The 19043-nt window shown below is 39.6% G+C and overlaps 1 protein-coding gene across 1 annotated transcript in view; it reads left to right on the top strand.

Moving 5' to 3' along the window:
* LOC107714101 (nectin-2-like) overlaps positions 1-13777 on the top strand; it is a gene marked incomplete at its 5' end in the record, with an annotated part of 21888 nt that extends 8111 nt beyond the window's left edge. The window contains 3 exons of the mRNA XM_016519842.1: positions 11454-11559; positions 12416-12558; positions 13683-13777. Coding sequence (XP_016375328.1) covers positions 11454-11559; positions 12416-12558; positions 13683-13777 — 344 coding nt within the window. The remainder of the gene's footprint in view (positions 1-11453; positions 11560-12415; positions 12559-13682) is intronic.
* Between the last annotated feature and the right edge of the window lie 5266 nt (positions 13778-19043).

The following is a 19043-nucleotide window of genomic DNA, read 5'->3' as shown; positions in this document are numbered from 1 at the left end:
GCTGTGATCAGCGGCAGCTGGATGCAATAATCGCATGCCAATGTGCATTGGCTCGTTGAGAGTCAAAAGTAGATTTGTCTCTCTAAGCGAGATCCCAATTCGTCGGTCATCCGACGTGACGTCGAGAGTGGCCAACTGAAAGGGAACTAGGGATGCTCATATTGACCATTTAACCCTTAACCGACAGTAAGAATTTTAACCGATTAATACTAATAATCTGTTAAACGGTTTAAAAGGATTAGTGTTGTAACTTTGCAGATATTGTTTATGATCAAACAGCAACATTACACACTAACTAATGTTAAAAAAGTGAAATCGCAATCAACCACCCCTTTTACCGATTATTACTATCAGTTAAACGTTTTAAAAGTTTTTTGTTTTTTTCGCAAATATTTTTTGTGTGTTTGCTGCATGGTGAAAGCAAATATAATGCTATACTTATTTGTTTACTTATGGGCGCGTCAACACATGCAGCATGCCTAGGCTATGAATGTATTCAAATTCTGAATGGATTATAGCCTAGAAAGTGCGCAATGGGTGCTCCCCTTATTATCACTGGAAAGCTGTCACTGTTTCTGTAGTTCATCACGATCTCATAAAGTTAATAAAAAGTAATAAAATAACCTTTACATCTTAAAGCTAAGAATCACTCTTACTCTCCCAGCTATTTAAGACAGCTCGAGAGGTCTCTCGAGTGGTTAGGAGTTGCCCGTAGGGGCTTGTGATGGCGCTGAGGAGACAAAGACGTGTGCGAATCTTTCAGGAGAGGAAGGATGTTCTTGAAATGTTTGACGACGAGCAGTTAATCAAACCGTTACATTTCCTCAGTTATTCAAACAGAAAACGAGCAAAGATTATTTACATTACCAAAGAATATCATAACTGACTTCAGTCTAGCGCAAGTATTATATGCTCTTTAAAAACACTTCTATTATAATCAGTGAAGCTACCTACACTGTATCATGAATAAATCTCTTACCCCTTATTTACACTGTGACTGCACAGGTCTGCGCCGCGTTACGGCTCCGACACGGCCACCGGCGCTGATCACGGCTCATCCGCGCCGCGGCAAGTTTCTGAAGCGGCTCTCCGCGCTGCATCATTAAAGATAGGCGGCTATATTTTTGACGGATAATAATAATAATAATAATCGTCTTGCTGTCGTCAAAGAAATCAGCAACAGGTGATATATCTGACTATCGTCGATACACGATACTCTCATCTACCGGCACAACCCAGAATTGTGATGATGATTCGTTTCCTTACCATAATATATTCTCTTGAAAATTCTTTATTGTCAAATGTGTGTTGAATGTAAACTCCTATTAAGAATTTATCCATTCAATGTGAATTTATCGGAGAATATTCTTTCAGGAATATTCTATTCAGTGATTGGTCCATGCGTGTTTCATCTAAAATCCCGTTTGTGGCACAGCAAAGTGACGTGAATCCAACTCTAAGACTGACACTTAAGACTTAGTCCTATACTTCGCTTAAATTACGACTGAGATGTTGATAACTAACTTTTAAGTGCAGCTTTGAGCCAAGAATTTTTTACACTTAAGTCAATTCTTAGCAGCATTCTTGAGATTAATTCTCAGAGGCTTGATAAATACGGGCCCAGAACTGAATGGAACACCGGAATTTTGGATGGTGAAAGGATTGTAACTTAACCGCCTCTGATTGGCCACTGCGTTAGTGAAATCGACAGATATGTCTGTGATTGGCTATATTGCTCAATGCTGCTGCAAACACGCCATGAATAGAAAAATATGACCAGTGGATGAAAAGTCCCGAACCGCAAATTGACAAGATTTTTGTGATGGTGTTTTTGCCGTGGGTCTAACAGTTAACAGGCAGTGCTCCAGTCTATCCGTACAGCATGCCCACATGTTTTTAGGCTACTTAAAAAAAAATAGACAGGCTGTGCACTGCAGGTAGGCCTGCTATATAATTTTATGTCTGACGGGAACAAGACCGGTACCGTTCTTCAAAGCGCATAAAAGGATTCATTGTGTTTTAGTTTTGTCATCTTAATTAGATAAATATTTAATTTATAGGCTATATATTTAGTGTAGGCCTATTTATTTTATTCTTTTTTTTTTATTTATATTATTTTAATCTGATTTTCTCTGTTCTCAGAAGCGCTGCTGGTGCGTGATAATTTAAAGATGTGTGAATCCAGTTTTCGTTGTTGCTCTGTATGCTGCTGTTTGCTTGTTAAAATAAAATATTTGTTTGTATGTTTTATGTATCATCACAGATAGGCCTACTTATTCTATTTTTATTTAAAATAGCCCCTTTAAAATAATCATATTTTGTTGCTTTGCAGCCTGAAATTAAGACAGACAGTTTTGTTTTATCCAGCTGTATTTACATCCAACTGAAACATATAATGGCAACATGTCAGAAAAATAAAAAACAGAATCACTGAAGCTGGCTGCACACTAGACGATTTTCAAATCTTAAAAGATTTTAAAACCATTGGAGACCACATGAAGACAGTTCAACCGATTTTTAGCCTTCAATGAATGGAAATGAACCTCCTCAGGGCCATTAGAAAAGAGTCTGTATCTAGACTGGTCAAGATCTCGATGTGTACTGCTCTTGTAGTTAAGCATTTAAATAGGATCCCCCATCTCTTTTCATTGCGGCGACCTATTTTAACTAAGAAGGGCCCAAAGCAGTCCACTCCAGTAGAGAAGAACGCAGGACACTGCAAACGAAGTCGGGCGGGAGGCAGATCTGCCATCTGAGGAAGGATTGGGTGTGCTCTCCATCTCTGACATTCTAGACAGGCACGTTGCTCTTTCCGAACAGCTTCACGACCCCGAAGTATCCAGTACGTGCTTTAAGTTACTGTCCACATGCCGAATGAGCATTCTAGTCACGGGGTGCTTCGGATCCAGAACAATTGGGTGAACTATTTCTGGTTCCAGCTGGTTACATCTACGTAGTCTGCCACCAACACGAATGATGTGTACATCTTTGTCAAGTTCAGGTGCCAGCAGAGCTAGACGGCTCGATGGTGGTACTGGTCTACCAGCAGTAAAACAGTGGGTCTCCTCGGGAAAACTCTCTCTTTGAGCAGATCTTAGAATCTCCATATCGGCTTTCTGATAAATTTCAGCTGGAGGCCCTTGTAAGTCAGATGATGTTGCATTGTGTAGGTACTCTGCGGTGGCCTTTACTAGGTCTGTGAAACAGTTGAACTCTTTGGGGTCAGGAGATACTATTGGATATGGAAGGTCAACCTCATATTCCTTTAGCCAGACAGGAGGGTTCCTTTGTCGGCGTGAACGAACATCATCTGGTCGGAAATCTCTGTCTGATGGAGCACGAGCCATCTTCATCCACAGTAGTCACCAGATCCGGCTCGAAGGACCAATGTGTAATGAAGTATTACTTTGTGTTGCTAGTTTGGAGTTATGATCACTGTGGGGCATCTGTTAGAATGCACAAGTCTTTGTTCTCCATTTACATTCTCTTTATTCCAGCTTGTTTCAAGTTACAGGTGGATAGAGATGTGGTTCTACATAAAGAAATAACAGCTTAGTACAATCACAACAAGCATTAATCAGTATTAAAATTACAGTAAATGATTACTAAATTGCCTTGTAACAATAACTATTTCTAATTGGCGAAAATATGCACAAAGGAAACTATTAGAAAACAATGTCTAAAGAGCACGATGTATTTCACCATATAAGTCACTTAATCAGTAACGGTAACAACAATAGTTACTAATCCTTCTTATAAATCAAAACAACAAAGTCACATTTATTCAGCAACAGTTAAATGCAAGATACAAATGTCCACGTTAAGTGTATGCATCGCAACTGACAAAGTGCTGAGTCATTCATTCATCCGACGGCAAATAGTAAACGGCTGAATTCTGGTAAAGTTGCTCATCAAATGTATGCATATAACATGTAAATATGATAATACTTACAATTCTTTCTGCACGCACAAATCCACTAATGCAAGATTAACTGCATAAATAACAATAAAGAGCTGATTTCCTTCTGCCCGTCGCTCCACTGCAAACTAAAACAACTTCCGCCTAAGAACGCAATAATACTTCAGGCAGTTATATGATAAGACAATATATTAGCGCCCCCTCCTGGACTGACCCACACTTTCCTTTGCAACAGCCGCCCCCAAATTTGTTCCACAAATTTGCAGTTATTGGGGCAACCCTTTGCCCTCATCATCTGTAGTAGCGGGGAGGCGGATCAGACGGCTGACAGGTCTGATATATGTCCGATCATTCACCTTAACCTCTGCTGTACGTATTCGACCATCAGCTCCGGTGAACACCTTGCTTATCCGTCCAACTGGCCATAGTGCTCTCGGCAGCTGAGGGTCTACTATGAGCACCACTGTGTTTGGTTGGAGGGGATCTGTGTCAGTTTGCCATTTCTGCCGGATTTGTAAAGCAGGCAAGTAGTTTTTTAGGAACTGTGACCAGAATCTATCTGCAAGGACTTGACAGGCCCTCCAGCGCCTCCGACTGAGTAAATTGGAATCATGGTAAATAGTTTGTGGCAGTGAAGGGTCTAGCCGCCCCATCAAAAGGAGATTTGGGGTAATTGGATCTGGGTCAGCCAGATCAGAGGAGACATAACCCAAGGGTTTTGAATTCAGGATTCCCTCAATTTCAATGAGGATGGTGATGAGCATCTCCTCAGTCACAGTCTGGGCATTGAGGGTGGCATTTAAGGCTGTCTTTATGGAACGGATTTCCCTTTCCCAGGTACCTCCAAAGTGAGGTGCATTGGGAGGGTTGAATATAAACTTAATCTGGTGCTGTGACAGGTAAGTTCGCAACGAAGGGTGCATGGCTTTGAAGGCGTCATGGAGTTCTCGCTCACCTCCTTTGAAATTTGTCCCTTGGTCCGACAGTAGCTCAGCAGGCTTGCCCCTGCGGGAAATGAACCTCCTCAGGGCCATTAGAAAGGAGTCTGTATCTAGACTGGTCAAGATCTCGATGTGTACTGCTCTTGTAGTTAAGCATTTAAATAGGATCCCCCATCTCTTTTCATTGCGGCGACCTATTTTAACTAAGAAGGGCCCAAAGCAGTCCACTCCAGTAGAGAAGAACGCAGGACACTGCAAACGAAGTCGGGCGGGAGGCAGATCTGCCATCTGAGGAAGGATTGGGTGTGCTCTCCATCTCTGACATTCTAGACAGGCACGTTGCTCTTTCCGAACAGCTTCACGACCCCGAAGTATCCAGTACTTGCGCCGTAGTTCTCCAAAAAGTCGCTCAGAACCAGGGTGCTTTAAGTTACTGTCTACATGCCGAATGAGCATTTTAGTCACGGGGTGCTTCGGATCCAGAACAATTGGGTGAACTATTTCTGGTTCCAGCTGGTTACATCTACGTAGTCTGCCACCAACACGAATGATGTGTACATCTTTGTCACGTTCAGGTGCCAGCAGAGCTAGACGGCTCGACGGTGGTACTGGTCTACCAGCAGTAAGACAGTGGGTCTCCTCTGGAAAACTCTCTCTTTGAGCAGCTCTTAGAATCTCTATCTCGGCTTTCTGATAAATTTCAGCTGGAGGCCCTTGTATTTCAGATGATGTTGCATTGTGTAGGTACTCTGCGGTGGCATTTACTAGGTCTGTGAAACAGTTGAACTCTTTGGGGTCAGGAGGTGAAGGGCAGGTGATAGTGTTGAGGCAAGAAACTGGTTTGCGTAGTTCTTCTGATTCCACCTTTCTGGGAATTGTTGGGGTATTCGGCCAATGCTCATGTGACAGCCACAGAAACAAAGGTCCTTTAGTCCATCGATTTTCACCTGCCAGCTCCAACAGTGTCTTCCCCCTTGTGATGTCATCAGCGGGGTTGTTGGCAGAGTCAACATAACGCCAGTCTTTGTTATTAGTCAGCTCCTGTATTTCAGCAATCCGCGTCCCCACAAATACCTTGAAGCGACAGGAATCTGACTGGACCCAGTTAAGGACAGTAGTTGAGTCTGTCCACAGGATAACACGAGCAATGCTTACAGTAAGTTCCCTTTGCAGCACTTGTGCGAGTTGAGCGCCAGTGAGGGCAGCGCACAGCTCCAGCCGGGGCATTGAAAGCTGTTTCTTGGGAGCTACTCGTGATCGGGCAGTCATGAATGCCACCTCAACTTGGCCGCTTGGATCCTCAGTACGCAGATATCCGACACACCCGTAGGCCCGCTCTGATGCATCACAGAATATGTGGACTTCTTTGGTGCAGCTGGGGTGGTCTAGTTTAAGGCTTACATAACATCGAGGCAGACTGAGTTTTTCCAAATGTTGGAGTTCGCTCTCCCATGCTTTCCAAGCTTCAAGCATATCACTAGGGAGCAGTGGGTCATCCCATTCTCTCTTATTGTTCCACAACAACTGAACAAGAACCTTGGCCCTAGTTGTGAAGGGGGTGATGAACCCAAGTGGGTCATACTGGCTAGCCAACACCCTGTAGATATTCCTCATGGTTGGAGGGCTTGCTTCCTGCAGATGGGACTTGTATGTCAGTGTGTCTGTTCTACATTTCCAGCGTAGTCCCAAAGCAGGCTCCTGTGGGTCCATTTGACTTTGGTTGAGCCACTGATCACTATCTTGCGACAGTATTTCTGGGGGAAAGTGTCTTATGATCTCTGGGATGTTACTTGCCCATTGCCTTAATTCAAATCCTCCACTAACCAGCAGTTCTCTCAACTTGTTGACCAATGATTTGGCTGCCTCAGGGGAAGAGAAGCTCTGGAGCCAGTTATCCACATAAAAGTGTCTTTCGACAGCATCACACACGTCATCTTCTTCCTGTCTGTGGTCAGTAACATGCCTTTGAAGCGCGTATGTTGCACAGCATGGGGAGCAAGTTGCCCCAAATGGCAGGACTTGCCATTCATACACACTAGGCGGACTGTCTCTCTGCATATTACGCCACAGAAACCGTAAGAGTGGTCTGTCCTCAGGGAGTAGCCTCACCTGATGAAACATACCTTTAATGTCACTGCTGACAGCTGTTGAATGTTCTCTGAATCGCAGCAGGACCCCAAGCAGAGAGGAGCTCAAATTGGGACCAGGCAGGAGCAGTTCATTCAAATTGTTTCCTTGATAGGTGAAGGAACAATTAAACACTATTCTGTTCTTCGCATTGTGAGTCACCATATGATGCGGGATGAACCAGGACTCGTTAGATGACTCCCACACCTCTTGATTCACTTTTGTGGCATACCCTGCCTGTTCAAGTTTCTGGATTTCGGAGTTGTATGCTGTGGCACGAACTGGATCACGGAGGAGGCGCATCTCTGTACTCCTTAAGTTAGCAAGGACTGCAGTTGGTGAGACAGACAAAGTTGGCATAGACTGCACTCTTAGTAAAGGTGTGGCATACCTTTGTACTCCATTTACGTTCACTCGAACTGTTTTTGTCTGCAAGAGTTCCACTGCACTCTGATCCTGTCGAGACCTGGTCACCAGCTTCTCATTCTTGTATGGCAAAACATCGAGCTGCCAAAGCCTTTCCACATGGTGATGCAGCTCAGCTGATGGGGAGAGTGTTGCAATGAACAGGCATGACTGAGTTCCATTTTGCAGTGGTAAGCACTTAGTAGGGCCTTGAAGTGTCCAGCCAAGTCTCGTCTTAACTACCACAGGACCCCCAGGTGGTCCTAATCTTACTGGCTGGATTGGGGTTATTAAGTGCGGGAAGTCTGATCCAATGAGAAGAAGGGGTTGGGCACATTTGATTTCTGGCAAGGGCAATTTTCTCAAGTATTTGTATTTGCGTTGCAATCGTTCCACTGGGTACGTGTGCTCCGCTAGACCCAACTGGTCTGCAGTAAAAGCTCCTCCGATCTTATAAACTCTCTCGGGTTGGCTGGCTGGTGAGATAGTGAAGGACACCGAAGAACCTTGTATCACTCGTAAGTCTTGTCGCACTGTTCTCAGTGTGAGGCTCTCTGAGGGACCCTGGAGTTTTAACTTCAGTGCTGCCTCCTGGAGGAGAATTGTTCGCTCTGATCCATCATCTAGGATAGCGTAAGTTTCCAGGGTATGATTTCCGTTCCGCAGGAGAACTTTACTGACCTTGAGGAGGACTTGGTTGCATCCAGCCTTTCTGTCCAGATAAAGAATGTCAGTAGAGGAATTTACAAGTCCACAAATTGTTTCAGCACTGGCTTTCTCCTCTTTTGACGGTTCTCCTGGTTTGGTGTTAACATCATGAAGAGCATTCAGATGTTTGCCTTTACAGGTGCTACAGCTGACTCTCAGACGACACTGTGCTGCTTGGTGGCCGCGGCCACATCTCCAACAGCGACCGTTGTTTATCACCCACTGTTTCTGCTGCAGTTTAGTGAGATATGAGAAGTTAGAACAGTCATCAAGATTGTGCAGGTTATTACAGCAGTAAGGGCAATACAGTCTGGACTTCTCAGGTAACTGTGAAGGGATTTTCGCTGTGGAAGATGCTTCAGAAATAGTTTGTGTAGAGCCCAAGAGCACAGTCATTGGCCTGTTTCTTCCTTTACCATCTTTCCTGTGGTCTGTTTGCCTTTTAGTTGCATCTTTGTGAGTCCCTATCCGATCAAAATTTTGCCACAGGTGAAAGTAAGCATGATATTTTTCATATTCAGTTGACTTAACCTGCTAATACTAGCAAGCCAGTGCATAATAAGCCTGTTAGTTTCGCCTGAAATTATTTTCATTACATTTATTCATTTGGCAGACGCTTTTATCCAAAGCGACTTACAATTGAGGAATACAACAAGCGATTTACCATAAGATGGCAATAAACACGAGAAGTGCCCGTTATACAAGGCTTTAGTCTTCATTCAAAATAGTTAAAGCTAAGACAGGAAGGGATAAGGACAATAAGAGAAGAGATGAAGTGAAGGCATTGATTTTTATTTATTTTTATTTATTAATTTATTTTTATGAGGGGGCAGTTAGATGCTCACAGAAAAGATGCGTTTTCAGTTGTTTCTTGAAGATTGAGGGATTTGGCTTTCCGGATAGAGTTGGGTAGGTCATTCTACCAACAGGGTACAGTGAAAGAGAACGTCCTGGAGAATGATTGTGTGCTTCTCGCCAATGGGACCACAAGCCACAGCTTGGTTACCAACCGCAGGCTTCTGGAGGGGATGTAGACGCTTAGGAGCGAGCAAAGGTAGTGGAGCTCATGGCCGTTCAAGCACCAATGACTTGAACTTGATGCGAGCTGCGATTGGTAGCCAGTGCAGAGAGATGAGAAGTGGTGTGACATGGGCTCTCTTGGGCTCATTGAAAACAAAATTCATCTACATCTTGGATGGCCTTATTATGAGTATATTTTCAGCAATTTTTCATTTTTGGGTGAACTATTCCTTTAATGTAACAATTGCCGTTTATTAACTTTTACAGTGTAGAGAACTCTGAAAAAAATTGTATGATAGTCATAAGAGACTGAAGGGTGTGACAAGTTTGGTGGATGTTTGATAAGCTATTTTTAATAGTCCTAGTGATCCATTTTTTTCAAATTAAAGTTCATAAAGCAAAACAGGAAGTGTGTTTTCAGCAGGAGTCTTCATTTTAAGTTATTGGATGTGGAGGATGTTATATGAACAATTCCAAGGTCTCCTGCATTAAAGTTAATTTCCTTGCGCTCCTGAAGCACAGACATGTCATTTACACTGATGCAACTTTAATATCCTCCCTGAAAGTTAATGCTAAATCAGTATATAAAAACCTCAGCCTTGCTGGAGAGAACATTGTGAATCTGAATGAATCTTTTGTCTTTGAGTCACATCACTAAGTAATGGAGTGTGAAAAAACTGATTGTGACGCAGGTTGGAAGTAATGAAATATTAACTGTTGAATATTGGTAAGTGATTGGGATCACTATATCCATCTGGCTCCTGGGAAAGTAATGTTGGGGAGTCCAACGGTCATGTGAATTTCACCCTGACAGTGTACTAATCAAAAATGATATCAACAACCGCAGATACCCTCTTCCATGGCACCCATCTCTATGCATTTCAAATTACTTTCCATTGTCAGATATCAGTAGCCGTTTAAGGTTTGTGTGCAAGCTGGAAAGCTGTTGGCTTCTCCATCCAATCCATTAATGTTGTAAATTAAATCTATCTTTTTTATAAATTGCTTGTGTTCCCCTTGGTTTACTTCCACTCTGTCTCTGGACTGTAAAGCTTTCCAGAGAAACAAGAAAAAAAAGATTAATTTAAACCCCATACAAAGTACACCTAATTAATTCTATGTTATTTTTATTAACTGTATGCTGCTGCTTTATTGCTTTTTCTTGTCAAACTAAAACACTATGCGGTATCTTAGCTCATAAAAAGGTTATTATTTTATGTCAGATCTTTAATTCTGCTTGTAAAACACCTTAAAGTGGTAGTTCACCCATAAAGTGGATAGGAAATAGAAACAGCTCCAGGAGGACAAAAACTATAACAGAGTATGATTTCTGAAATCATGTGATACTGATATTTAGTGATTATTTGTCATTTTAGGTCTTAAATGTCCCTCATGTTTTAACACATCCAAACATGAACAGTCTGTCTAAAATGTGACATATTCAAGACGTTATTGAAATACATTGTATGAAAAACCTTTTATGCAAAAACGTTTGTATGCAAAACTAAAGTGTGTTCTTAGGACACTATAGGTGTAATGAAGTATTACTTTGTGTTGCTAGTTTGGAGTTATGATCACTGTGGGGCATCTGTTAGAATGCACAAGTCTTTGTTCTCCATTTACATTCTCTTTATTCCAGCTTGTTTCAAGTTACAGGTGGATAGAGATGTGGTTCTACATAAAGAAATAACAGATTTCTTAGTACAATCACAACAAGCATTAATCAGTATTAAAATTACAGTAAATGATTACTAAATTGCCTTGTAACAATAACTATTTCTAATTGGCGATAATAGGCACAAAGGAAACTATTCGAAAACAATGTCTAAAGAGCACGATGTATTTCACACCATATAAGTCACTTAAACAGTAACAGTAACAACAATAGTTACTAATCCTTCTTATAAATCAAAACAACAAAGTTACATTTATTCAGCAACAGTTAAATGCAAGATACAAATGTCCACGTTAAGTGTATGCATCGCAACTGACAAAGTGCTGAGTCATTCATTCATCCGACGGCAAATAGTAAACGGCTGAATTCTGGTAAAGTTGCTCATCAAATGTATGCATATAACATGTAAATATGATAATACTTACAATTCTTTCTGCACGCACAAATCCACTAATGCAAGATTAACTGCATAAATAACACTAAAGAGCTGATTTCCTTCTGCCTGTCGTTCCACTGCAAACTAAACAACTTCCGCCTAAGAACGCAATAATACTTCAGGCAGTTATATGATAAGACAGTCTATTAGCGCCCCCTACTGGACTGACCCACACTTTCCTTTCCAACAGTTATATTTTTTCTGTTTAATTTATTTTCCTAGATCCTCCAGAATCAGTGTTGATCATTCCTGACAGTCCAACAAATGCCAAAGAATTCATATGTATAGTGGATAGTAACCCAGAACCACACGACTACATCTGGACTAGGTAATAAAAGCATGTTTTGCAAACAATTCACAGTTCTTTTTGGGGGGATGTGTATAACAGATTGTGCCTAATGAAGAGTTACTTAGTGTTACCAACTTACCACTGACAGTTCTGTTATCTAACTGCAAAAAAAACATCAGTTTAAATAAACTTTTGATTGGAGAAGCCAGCACTGAATGTTTGAATCAGTTTACTTTGACTTTACAGGAGCTAACCATTTTTAATACCTTCACAAAGCTGACAAGATCTATCTGATGAAAATACAGCACTTTAAGGCACAAATTGCATAAACGTTGTATATTGTGACTAAACTATCAAGCTCAAAGGTTCTAGGACTTTACTACCATATCGGGACATATTTCTGTGTGAAATGGCTTGTCAAGCAAGAAAAAACAAAGGACAGGACTTGATTTTATTCACAGTTTGATGATTGGATTGTGAAAAGTGAGCACTGCATACACTGCATACTGCATGGGGGCAGATCTGAATGTGATTGCAAAACTGCTACATTGACATGTATACAAGTGAATAATTTACAATAAGACCAGTAACATGCATTTAGAAAATAAATAGGGTAAATTTTGTTTTCGTTCCGACTTACTTTGTTCTTGAAAAAGCATCTGCCAAGTGCAAAGGTTATAGACCTAGATAGATGCATGAACGTTTTGTATGTTTCGGAGAGAAAGACAGATAGATGGAAGGTTGAGGTGTTGGTGGGTGGTTGTTTACTACTTGAATTTTCCAGATGTTATCTAACTATTTTTTATTATTTTACAGATATTTTGCCCACTGTACATCATGTGTGCTGTCATATACTAGAAAAACATTGATCTTTCATATGTCTCTATTTTAACAGAAAGAATGGAAGTGCTCCCTATTATGAAGGCAACAGGCTTCTTTTCCCAAAACTGTCCCCCGACTTTAATGGCTTGTACATCTGTTTTGCTAAAAACAAATATGGAAGTTCATTAGGTTCTCTGTATGTCAGTGTTCATAATGGTGAGTCTATTTTTGTTTTTATAGTTTGTTATACTGTATGTTATAAACTGTTATGCTATGAAAAATGTACAAAAAAAAATTCACAGCTGAATTAAAACCTCCCTTTTATTTCAAAAATAATGGAAAAGGTGGTTGTTTTCCATCTATAGACTTACTTGGCTGAAAATAATACCTCAGAGCCATTTCAGTCTGGCTTTCACTCTTTACAGCACTGAGGCTGCTTTTATTGTGCGGGGTAAATGACATGATAATGGCGTGTCGTCTGATTCTGAAGCACTTAGTCTACTGATTCTTCTTGAACTTAGTGCAGCATTTGACACTGTCAAAAATAACTTCTCATTTACCTATCTTATATCAGTACTGTGAAAACTGCTATGAAATGAATCCTACCTCTGTGATAGTCAGTCTGCCTATATCAATTCCATACTTCAGTAACTGGGTTCCAGTTTCCCACTGTATACAGTTTAAAATGTTAGTCATGGTCTTTAAGGTATGCCATTGTAAGGCACCAACTCATCCTGATCAGTTGCTCCACACTTATACACCTGGGCACGCCCTTCAGTTTGCGGGAGGTAAACTACTCACCGTACCAAAGTTAAGGCTGTCATCTATTGGGGTGAGAGCTTTTAGTATCTTTGCCTCTAAACTTTGGAACAATCTTCTGAAATCTCATCTTGAAATCTCAGACTTTCAGTTTTGAAAACTCACCGTTTCACTGTTATTATAATGTTTCTGATCTGTAACTCTGTAATGCCTTTGCTTTAATATATCTGCATCTTTGCTACATTTTGTTCTGACCTGTTGTTATTTGCATTAGTTCTGATATTGCAATGCTGTTCTGTAGTAATTGTTTTGCTGTATAATCTATTTCTATTCTTGTAAAGTGACCTTAAGGTCTTGAAATGCACTTATTATTATATAAATTATATTTATTATATAATTATTATATTATATAATTACTTATTATTATATAAAATATAAATAATTATTATTATTATTATTAATTCTGGACTTGGAAATCCAAGATAAATCGAATAAACCCATGTCTGTATAAACAGATTGTTCAGCCTTTTCAGAATAACAGTAACATTGTAGAAGTGTCTCTCTCTGTCCTTCTTTCCTAGAATCCAGCACCGTCTGTTGGAGTCTGTTTGGTTTTCTCATCTGCTGTGCTGTTCTTGCTGCTGTTGTTGGTGCGATATTCAAATTCAAGCCGTGAGTTTGAACATTTGATTTGTCTCAGTGTGATGTGAGGGTTTATAGTTTCTGTATATTATGTTTTAGTTTGTTTTGGGTTTTAGTCTAAACTTAGTACAAAGTGAAATTTTCCAGTGATAAGCTTTTTGTTTGACACAATCATAATACATTTGATGTTTAATGTGCAGATATGAGGGGTTGGATTTTAAACCATTCAGAATGGTAAATACAGTATGTGCAGTATTTTTTGTAATTTATTGCCAAGGCAATATAACACAAATTATATATACATAAATTCACAATTTTAGATTTGTGGAAACATGTAATCTCAGTCTGTTAAAAGGGTTCATAATTTATAAAGCCTATATTGCAGGGTTCCTCAAATCTGGACCTGGTGTCCTGCAGAGTTTAGCTCAAAACCTGATCAAACTCAGCCTTCTGTAATTTTGTAGTAACAATGAAGACCTTCTCAAAGGGAAAGACATGGTTGCATCTTTCCTAGTCCAGTCCTTCTGAGGTTTCAAGGATAGAGTCCTACTCAGCATTAAACACTAGAATGAAATGCTCTAGTAAGTGCGCATGGCTATATGTCATAAATGTTTTCGCCCTGCAGTCATGGCATGAAAATAATTTTTAAATTGTAATTTGTAGAAGAATATAAAAGAATACTTTTAAGAATTTTATATATATATATATATATATATACAGTTTAGCATTATGTGATTCATTTAAAACTAAACAAAAGACGTCGGTCATCCGACGTGACGTCTCCGTTCCCTCCTTCAGGGAACGAGGGTTACCATACGTAACCGAGACGTTTCTTGCTGCAAGTGCAATAGGCCATAAGTTCAAATCTTGTTCATCTGACATATTCTTTTTTTAAAGTGCCCTTATGAAATGTTTATAATTTGGTTTTTGATTGGTCCGATGACCCAGTCTGTTGTGATTGGTCTACTGCGTACAGCACATGTCGGAAATGCCCATCACCAGTACTGGAATACGGCTTATCAATAATTCATCCTATTATAATAATAATAGTGCTCTGTTCTAAAATTAAGAATCGGAGTGGAAAAAGTTGTTTTACACTTATGTTAGTGAACCAGACCCACATCTTGGTAGTAAAGACCCAAACAATAATGGTATATGCGTTAGCCGAACACAGACATAGTGTACTGATAAAGCACTGCAGTTTGTAAACCAACGTATTGCTCCATCCTTTATCTTGACTCCAAGTACAACAGACATTCTATATTAATCAACACATTTCTAGACAATAGCAGGCCCACAGCTGATTAGCAGAACTATAACGTGAGTTAGCCAGAGACTTACAGCTGCACTGAATGTATACACAACACAACACATAAAAATATATATTTTGCACGCTCGACAGAACATCAAAGCAACAATTATTAATCATACTTACAGGTTGTGATTCAGAGGAACAAACTGTTCCAAACAAACTGGGCACTGACCCATCTTTCAAAGACAACCGGTTTACGAATCCTGCATTGAACTCGTGGAGATTGGAGATGCAGTCGTCAGTGTAATGACGGGAACACAGCAAAAGGTTGTGATTATAGGCTACTGCTGTGGTATCTTAGTAAATATGAATGTTAACCACTGATTCTTCACCAGCTCATCCTTTGGAAGTGAAAATAAACCGAATTCACTGTCACAGCACAGTACGGTGACCAGGAAGGGGACATGTTCACTTAGTTTTGTCACGGCCACGTCATATTAACGAGATCATTTTGTCGAGGTAATGACATCCTTATGTCATGACCACGCGATGTGAAGTCGTGGCCTTGAGATCCTCTGTTGAGGGAACAACATCCATTTCTCATGGCCACGACTTCTTATGTTGAGGGAGCGACATATTTTTCTCGTGGCCATGAGTTTAATGTGTAAACAAACCTGCATGACCATATGAACCTGCGATTATCAGATTATTATAAAACATTTTTATCCATCCCAGTCTTGTAAATTCGTTAACTGATCGTGTCTTTTTATTTAATATTTGTATATTATTCTTTTATTATTATTATTAAACTGTAATATGATAATATTATAATAATATTATTATATTAAATGGTTAGGGCTATATTTTTATATTTATTGTTGTATGTCCCCTTTCAATTCATGTATCAATTTACCTAATTAAAGTTCTGTATAGTTATTATTAATATGCTACCATATATATTGCAAGTACTGTAAACGCCTGACAATTAAGTCAATAAAGTTTTGACTTTATGATTGTATTTACGCCCGTGTGTGACTTTAACTTGTTGGCTGTGTAGTCAAGCACACAATGAAGTGGTAAAGTTCAAGAGAGTATTTAATGCACATTTTAGGAGTAATCCAAATGTAAATCCATTCCACAACACTACAAACCAACATCACCAAAACAATACCAGTCAGAGAACTGAGGGAAACAGAGGGCTTAAGTACAGGGGAGAACACAATCAGGAAGAAACAGAACAGGTGTGGGGCTAATTAACAACCAATGAGACTAATGAATTACTAAGGGAACAGATTAACCAGGGAACTAATGGAGGGGAACAGAAATACAGAGAAAACCAGATACGGCGTTTGAAGTTTGTTTTCGCGGGATGTCCACGCAGAGCGTAGGCGCCCATTATGCCAATGTAAGAATTTGTGACGTGTGTAATTCGCGGAATGGGATTCGTATTTAAAACGACCCGTTTCAGCGGTTCTGAGTCGACTCTTTCTTTTGAAAGACAATAACTTTATTTATGATGCACTAGCTTTACAATTTACAACTTTGCAGACTGTTTACGTTCACATACCGCTGCATTACACACTGCATGAAATGTAGTTTTCAAAATAAAAGCACTTAAATAGTTAAATTTGCAAATTAAAATAAAATAAACAAATATATTTTGAACAACAGAAAATCGTAATAATGGTGGTCTGTTTGTTTGCATTTTGTTTTGTGATTTCACAGGAATGGAGAGTTTTCGGTTTAGAGACAGTGAAAGCTGTATGCAGTCAGCACTCCATCTTGAATCAGATGTCCCCAATGACCAGATGTGCCTTTGTCTAAAGAGGAGAATACTGACTGGAACAAACAAAGTTTTTAAGGACTGGTAAGAAGAGGATTCAGAGTAAAATCACCTGTTTTCAGCTAACATGAAGGGAGATGAAATACTAGATCTCACAAAAGACTTGGAAGATCTCACAAAAGACTAGAGAAACTTCCCTAAATATAAGGTATCAAATTAAATTGAAAGTAGATTTTGATTAAGTGGAAAGTACCTCTTCAATATGAAGGGGGAGTGATATTATATTTCAAGCCTGCAAAAGTCCCTTTAAAAAAAAAGCATCATGTACAGCTTCCCTTCTCCTGACATCTCCAGAGCTTGAAAATCTAGTTAAGGAAAGCTAGGGAAATTCCCTAAGAATGAATAGCATTCAATTAGGTTGCATAGTTGTCTGCGTCTGTGTAGTTTTGGCACATGACTAATAGGAAATTTAAGCAAAACACAATCGGCATGGTTCAGTTTCCTATTTTGCAGGCCTGTTCTGCTTGTTAGACAGATTTGGGAGACTAGGTAGAAACAGTATCACTCTTTGTGATCCAGGCACCTGAATCAGCTCTTTAAATTGCTAAAAATGAGCTTAATTACAAAATACATCTGGATATATGTCCTGTTATTTATTGTGTTATGAGAGAAAACTGTCATGCATCATTGGCACATGAGGCAGAGCATTATATCCTCAACAGATGTCTGTTAAACAGATATCTGTTAAAAGTGGGGTGGGGGTTGGGCTGTGGTGTAGGGTTGTGGTAATGGTTAACAGGCAGATGTTGGCTTTGGGATAACTGTTATTTTTTTCTTCCCTTTTAGTTGTCCCTCTTAATTTAAGTTTGCTTCTTTCAGTTTTTCTTTCAGTCTTTCCGGGTTTTTTATTTATTTATTTATTTCCCATTCTGTATGTGTCTTAAAAGTGAAATCATAAATTGTAGAGACTCTTAGTGGGATAGTCCACACCCACTACTTAGACACACATATACACACACAGACATCCTCCTGATACTATGCAGTGCTATAATAAGTGCATGTACTAGAGTTGGGGTACTCATGCATTTTTATGCATTTTTATTTGAACTTGACTCGTACTCGGAAAATATGTCAGAGTCCAACCGAGTCCAGGGACAGTTGACGGAAATGTCTCAATGACTTAATGCATTATCACAAAAGTGATATTCAGTATTTCAGTATATTGTCTTTAAAAGTCTTTTCGTGTGAAGTGTGCTGTAGGGTGGAACATTAGGTACAGGGGATTGACTTAATTGCAATATCTCCAGTGTCTTCAGTATCTAGCAATATCTCCAATATCTTCAGTGTCCTCAGTGATCTCTTATCCAAAACAAAACCCGCCCTGGAGCAGATGAGCTGTGTAGTCACTATGATGATGGACAGTGCTAAAAAAACAACAATCCTCCATGGACTGAAAAAATGCAAGGTCACTCCATGAGTTTGCTCATTTTAACTGGGTAGCTACTCAAACTTGCTTTGTGATGCAGGCCTCTTGTGTCAAGGTGATATTATATGAAGTGGATAGCATTTCATACGATGTATATGAAGTCTGAAAATGCAAATACTATGCAAAAACTCTGTGCTATAAAAGCTTTTATTTACAGTTTTGTGAAGGACAGATTAACATTTTAGACATAAAGATATATGGGCCTGTAATTTATCAAATACCATGCCGAATGTGCGTTTTGTAATCATTTCTATAGCCTATACACAAAAAAAAAAAACTTGAAGTTTCTTGTATGGAAAAAGTTAGTACACCCCTACATTTATCACTACTTCAAGTGCTGAACATTAAAGAGGAAAAACATAACTTACATAAACACCAGCAAACTGGTCATGTTTTCTTACAAGTCGTGCCATTTATGCCAAGATTAAAAGAGCTCCCAGAGACCCTCAGAAGAAAGGCTTTTGAAGTTTATGAATCTTTAAAGGGGTCATATGATGCTGCTAAAAAGAACATTATTTTGTGTATTTGGTGTAATGAAATGTGTTTATGCGGTTTAAAGTAAAAAAAACACATTATTTTCCACATACTGTACATTATTGTATCTCCTCTATGCCCCGCCTTTCTGAAACGCGTCGATTTTTACAAAGCTCATCGGTCTGAAAAAGCGAGGTGTGCTGTGATTGGCCAGCTATCCAATGCATTGTGATTGGCCGAATTCCTCAAGCGTGAGATGGAATTTTACGCCCCTCACATACTGTTGATGCCGTGTCCCGGCCGGA

This window comes from Sinocyclocheilus rhinocerous, unplaced genomic scaffold, assembly GCF_001515625.1.
Source record: "Sinocyclocheilus rhinocerous isolate Xijiao unplaced genomic scaffold, SAMN03320098_v1.1 scaffold6623, whole genome shotgun sequence".
Taxonomy (NCBI): Eukaryota; Metazoa; Chordata; class Actinopteri; order Cypriniformes; family Cyprinidae; genus Sinocyclocheilus; species Sinocyclocheilus rhinocerous.
Note: the sequence above shows the minus strand (reverse complement) of the source record. Positions and strands in the feature narration are given on the sequence as shown.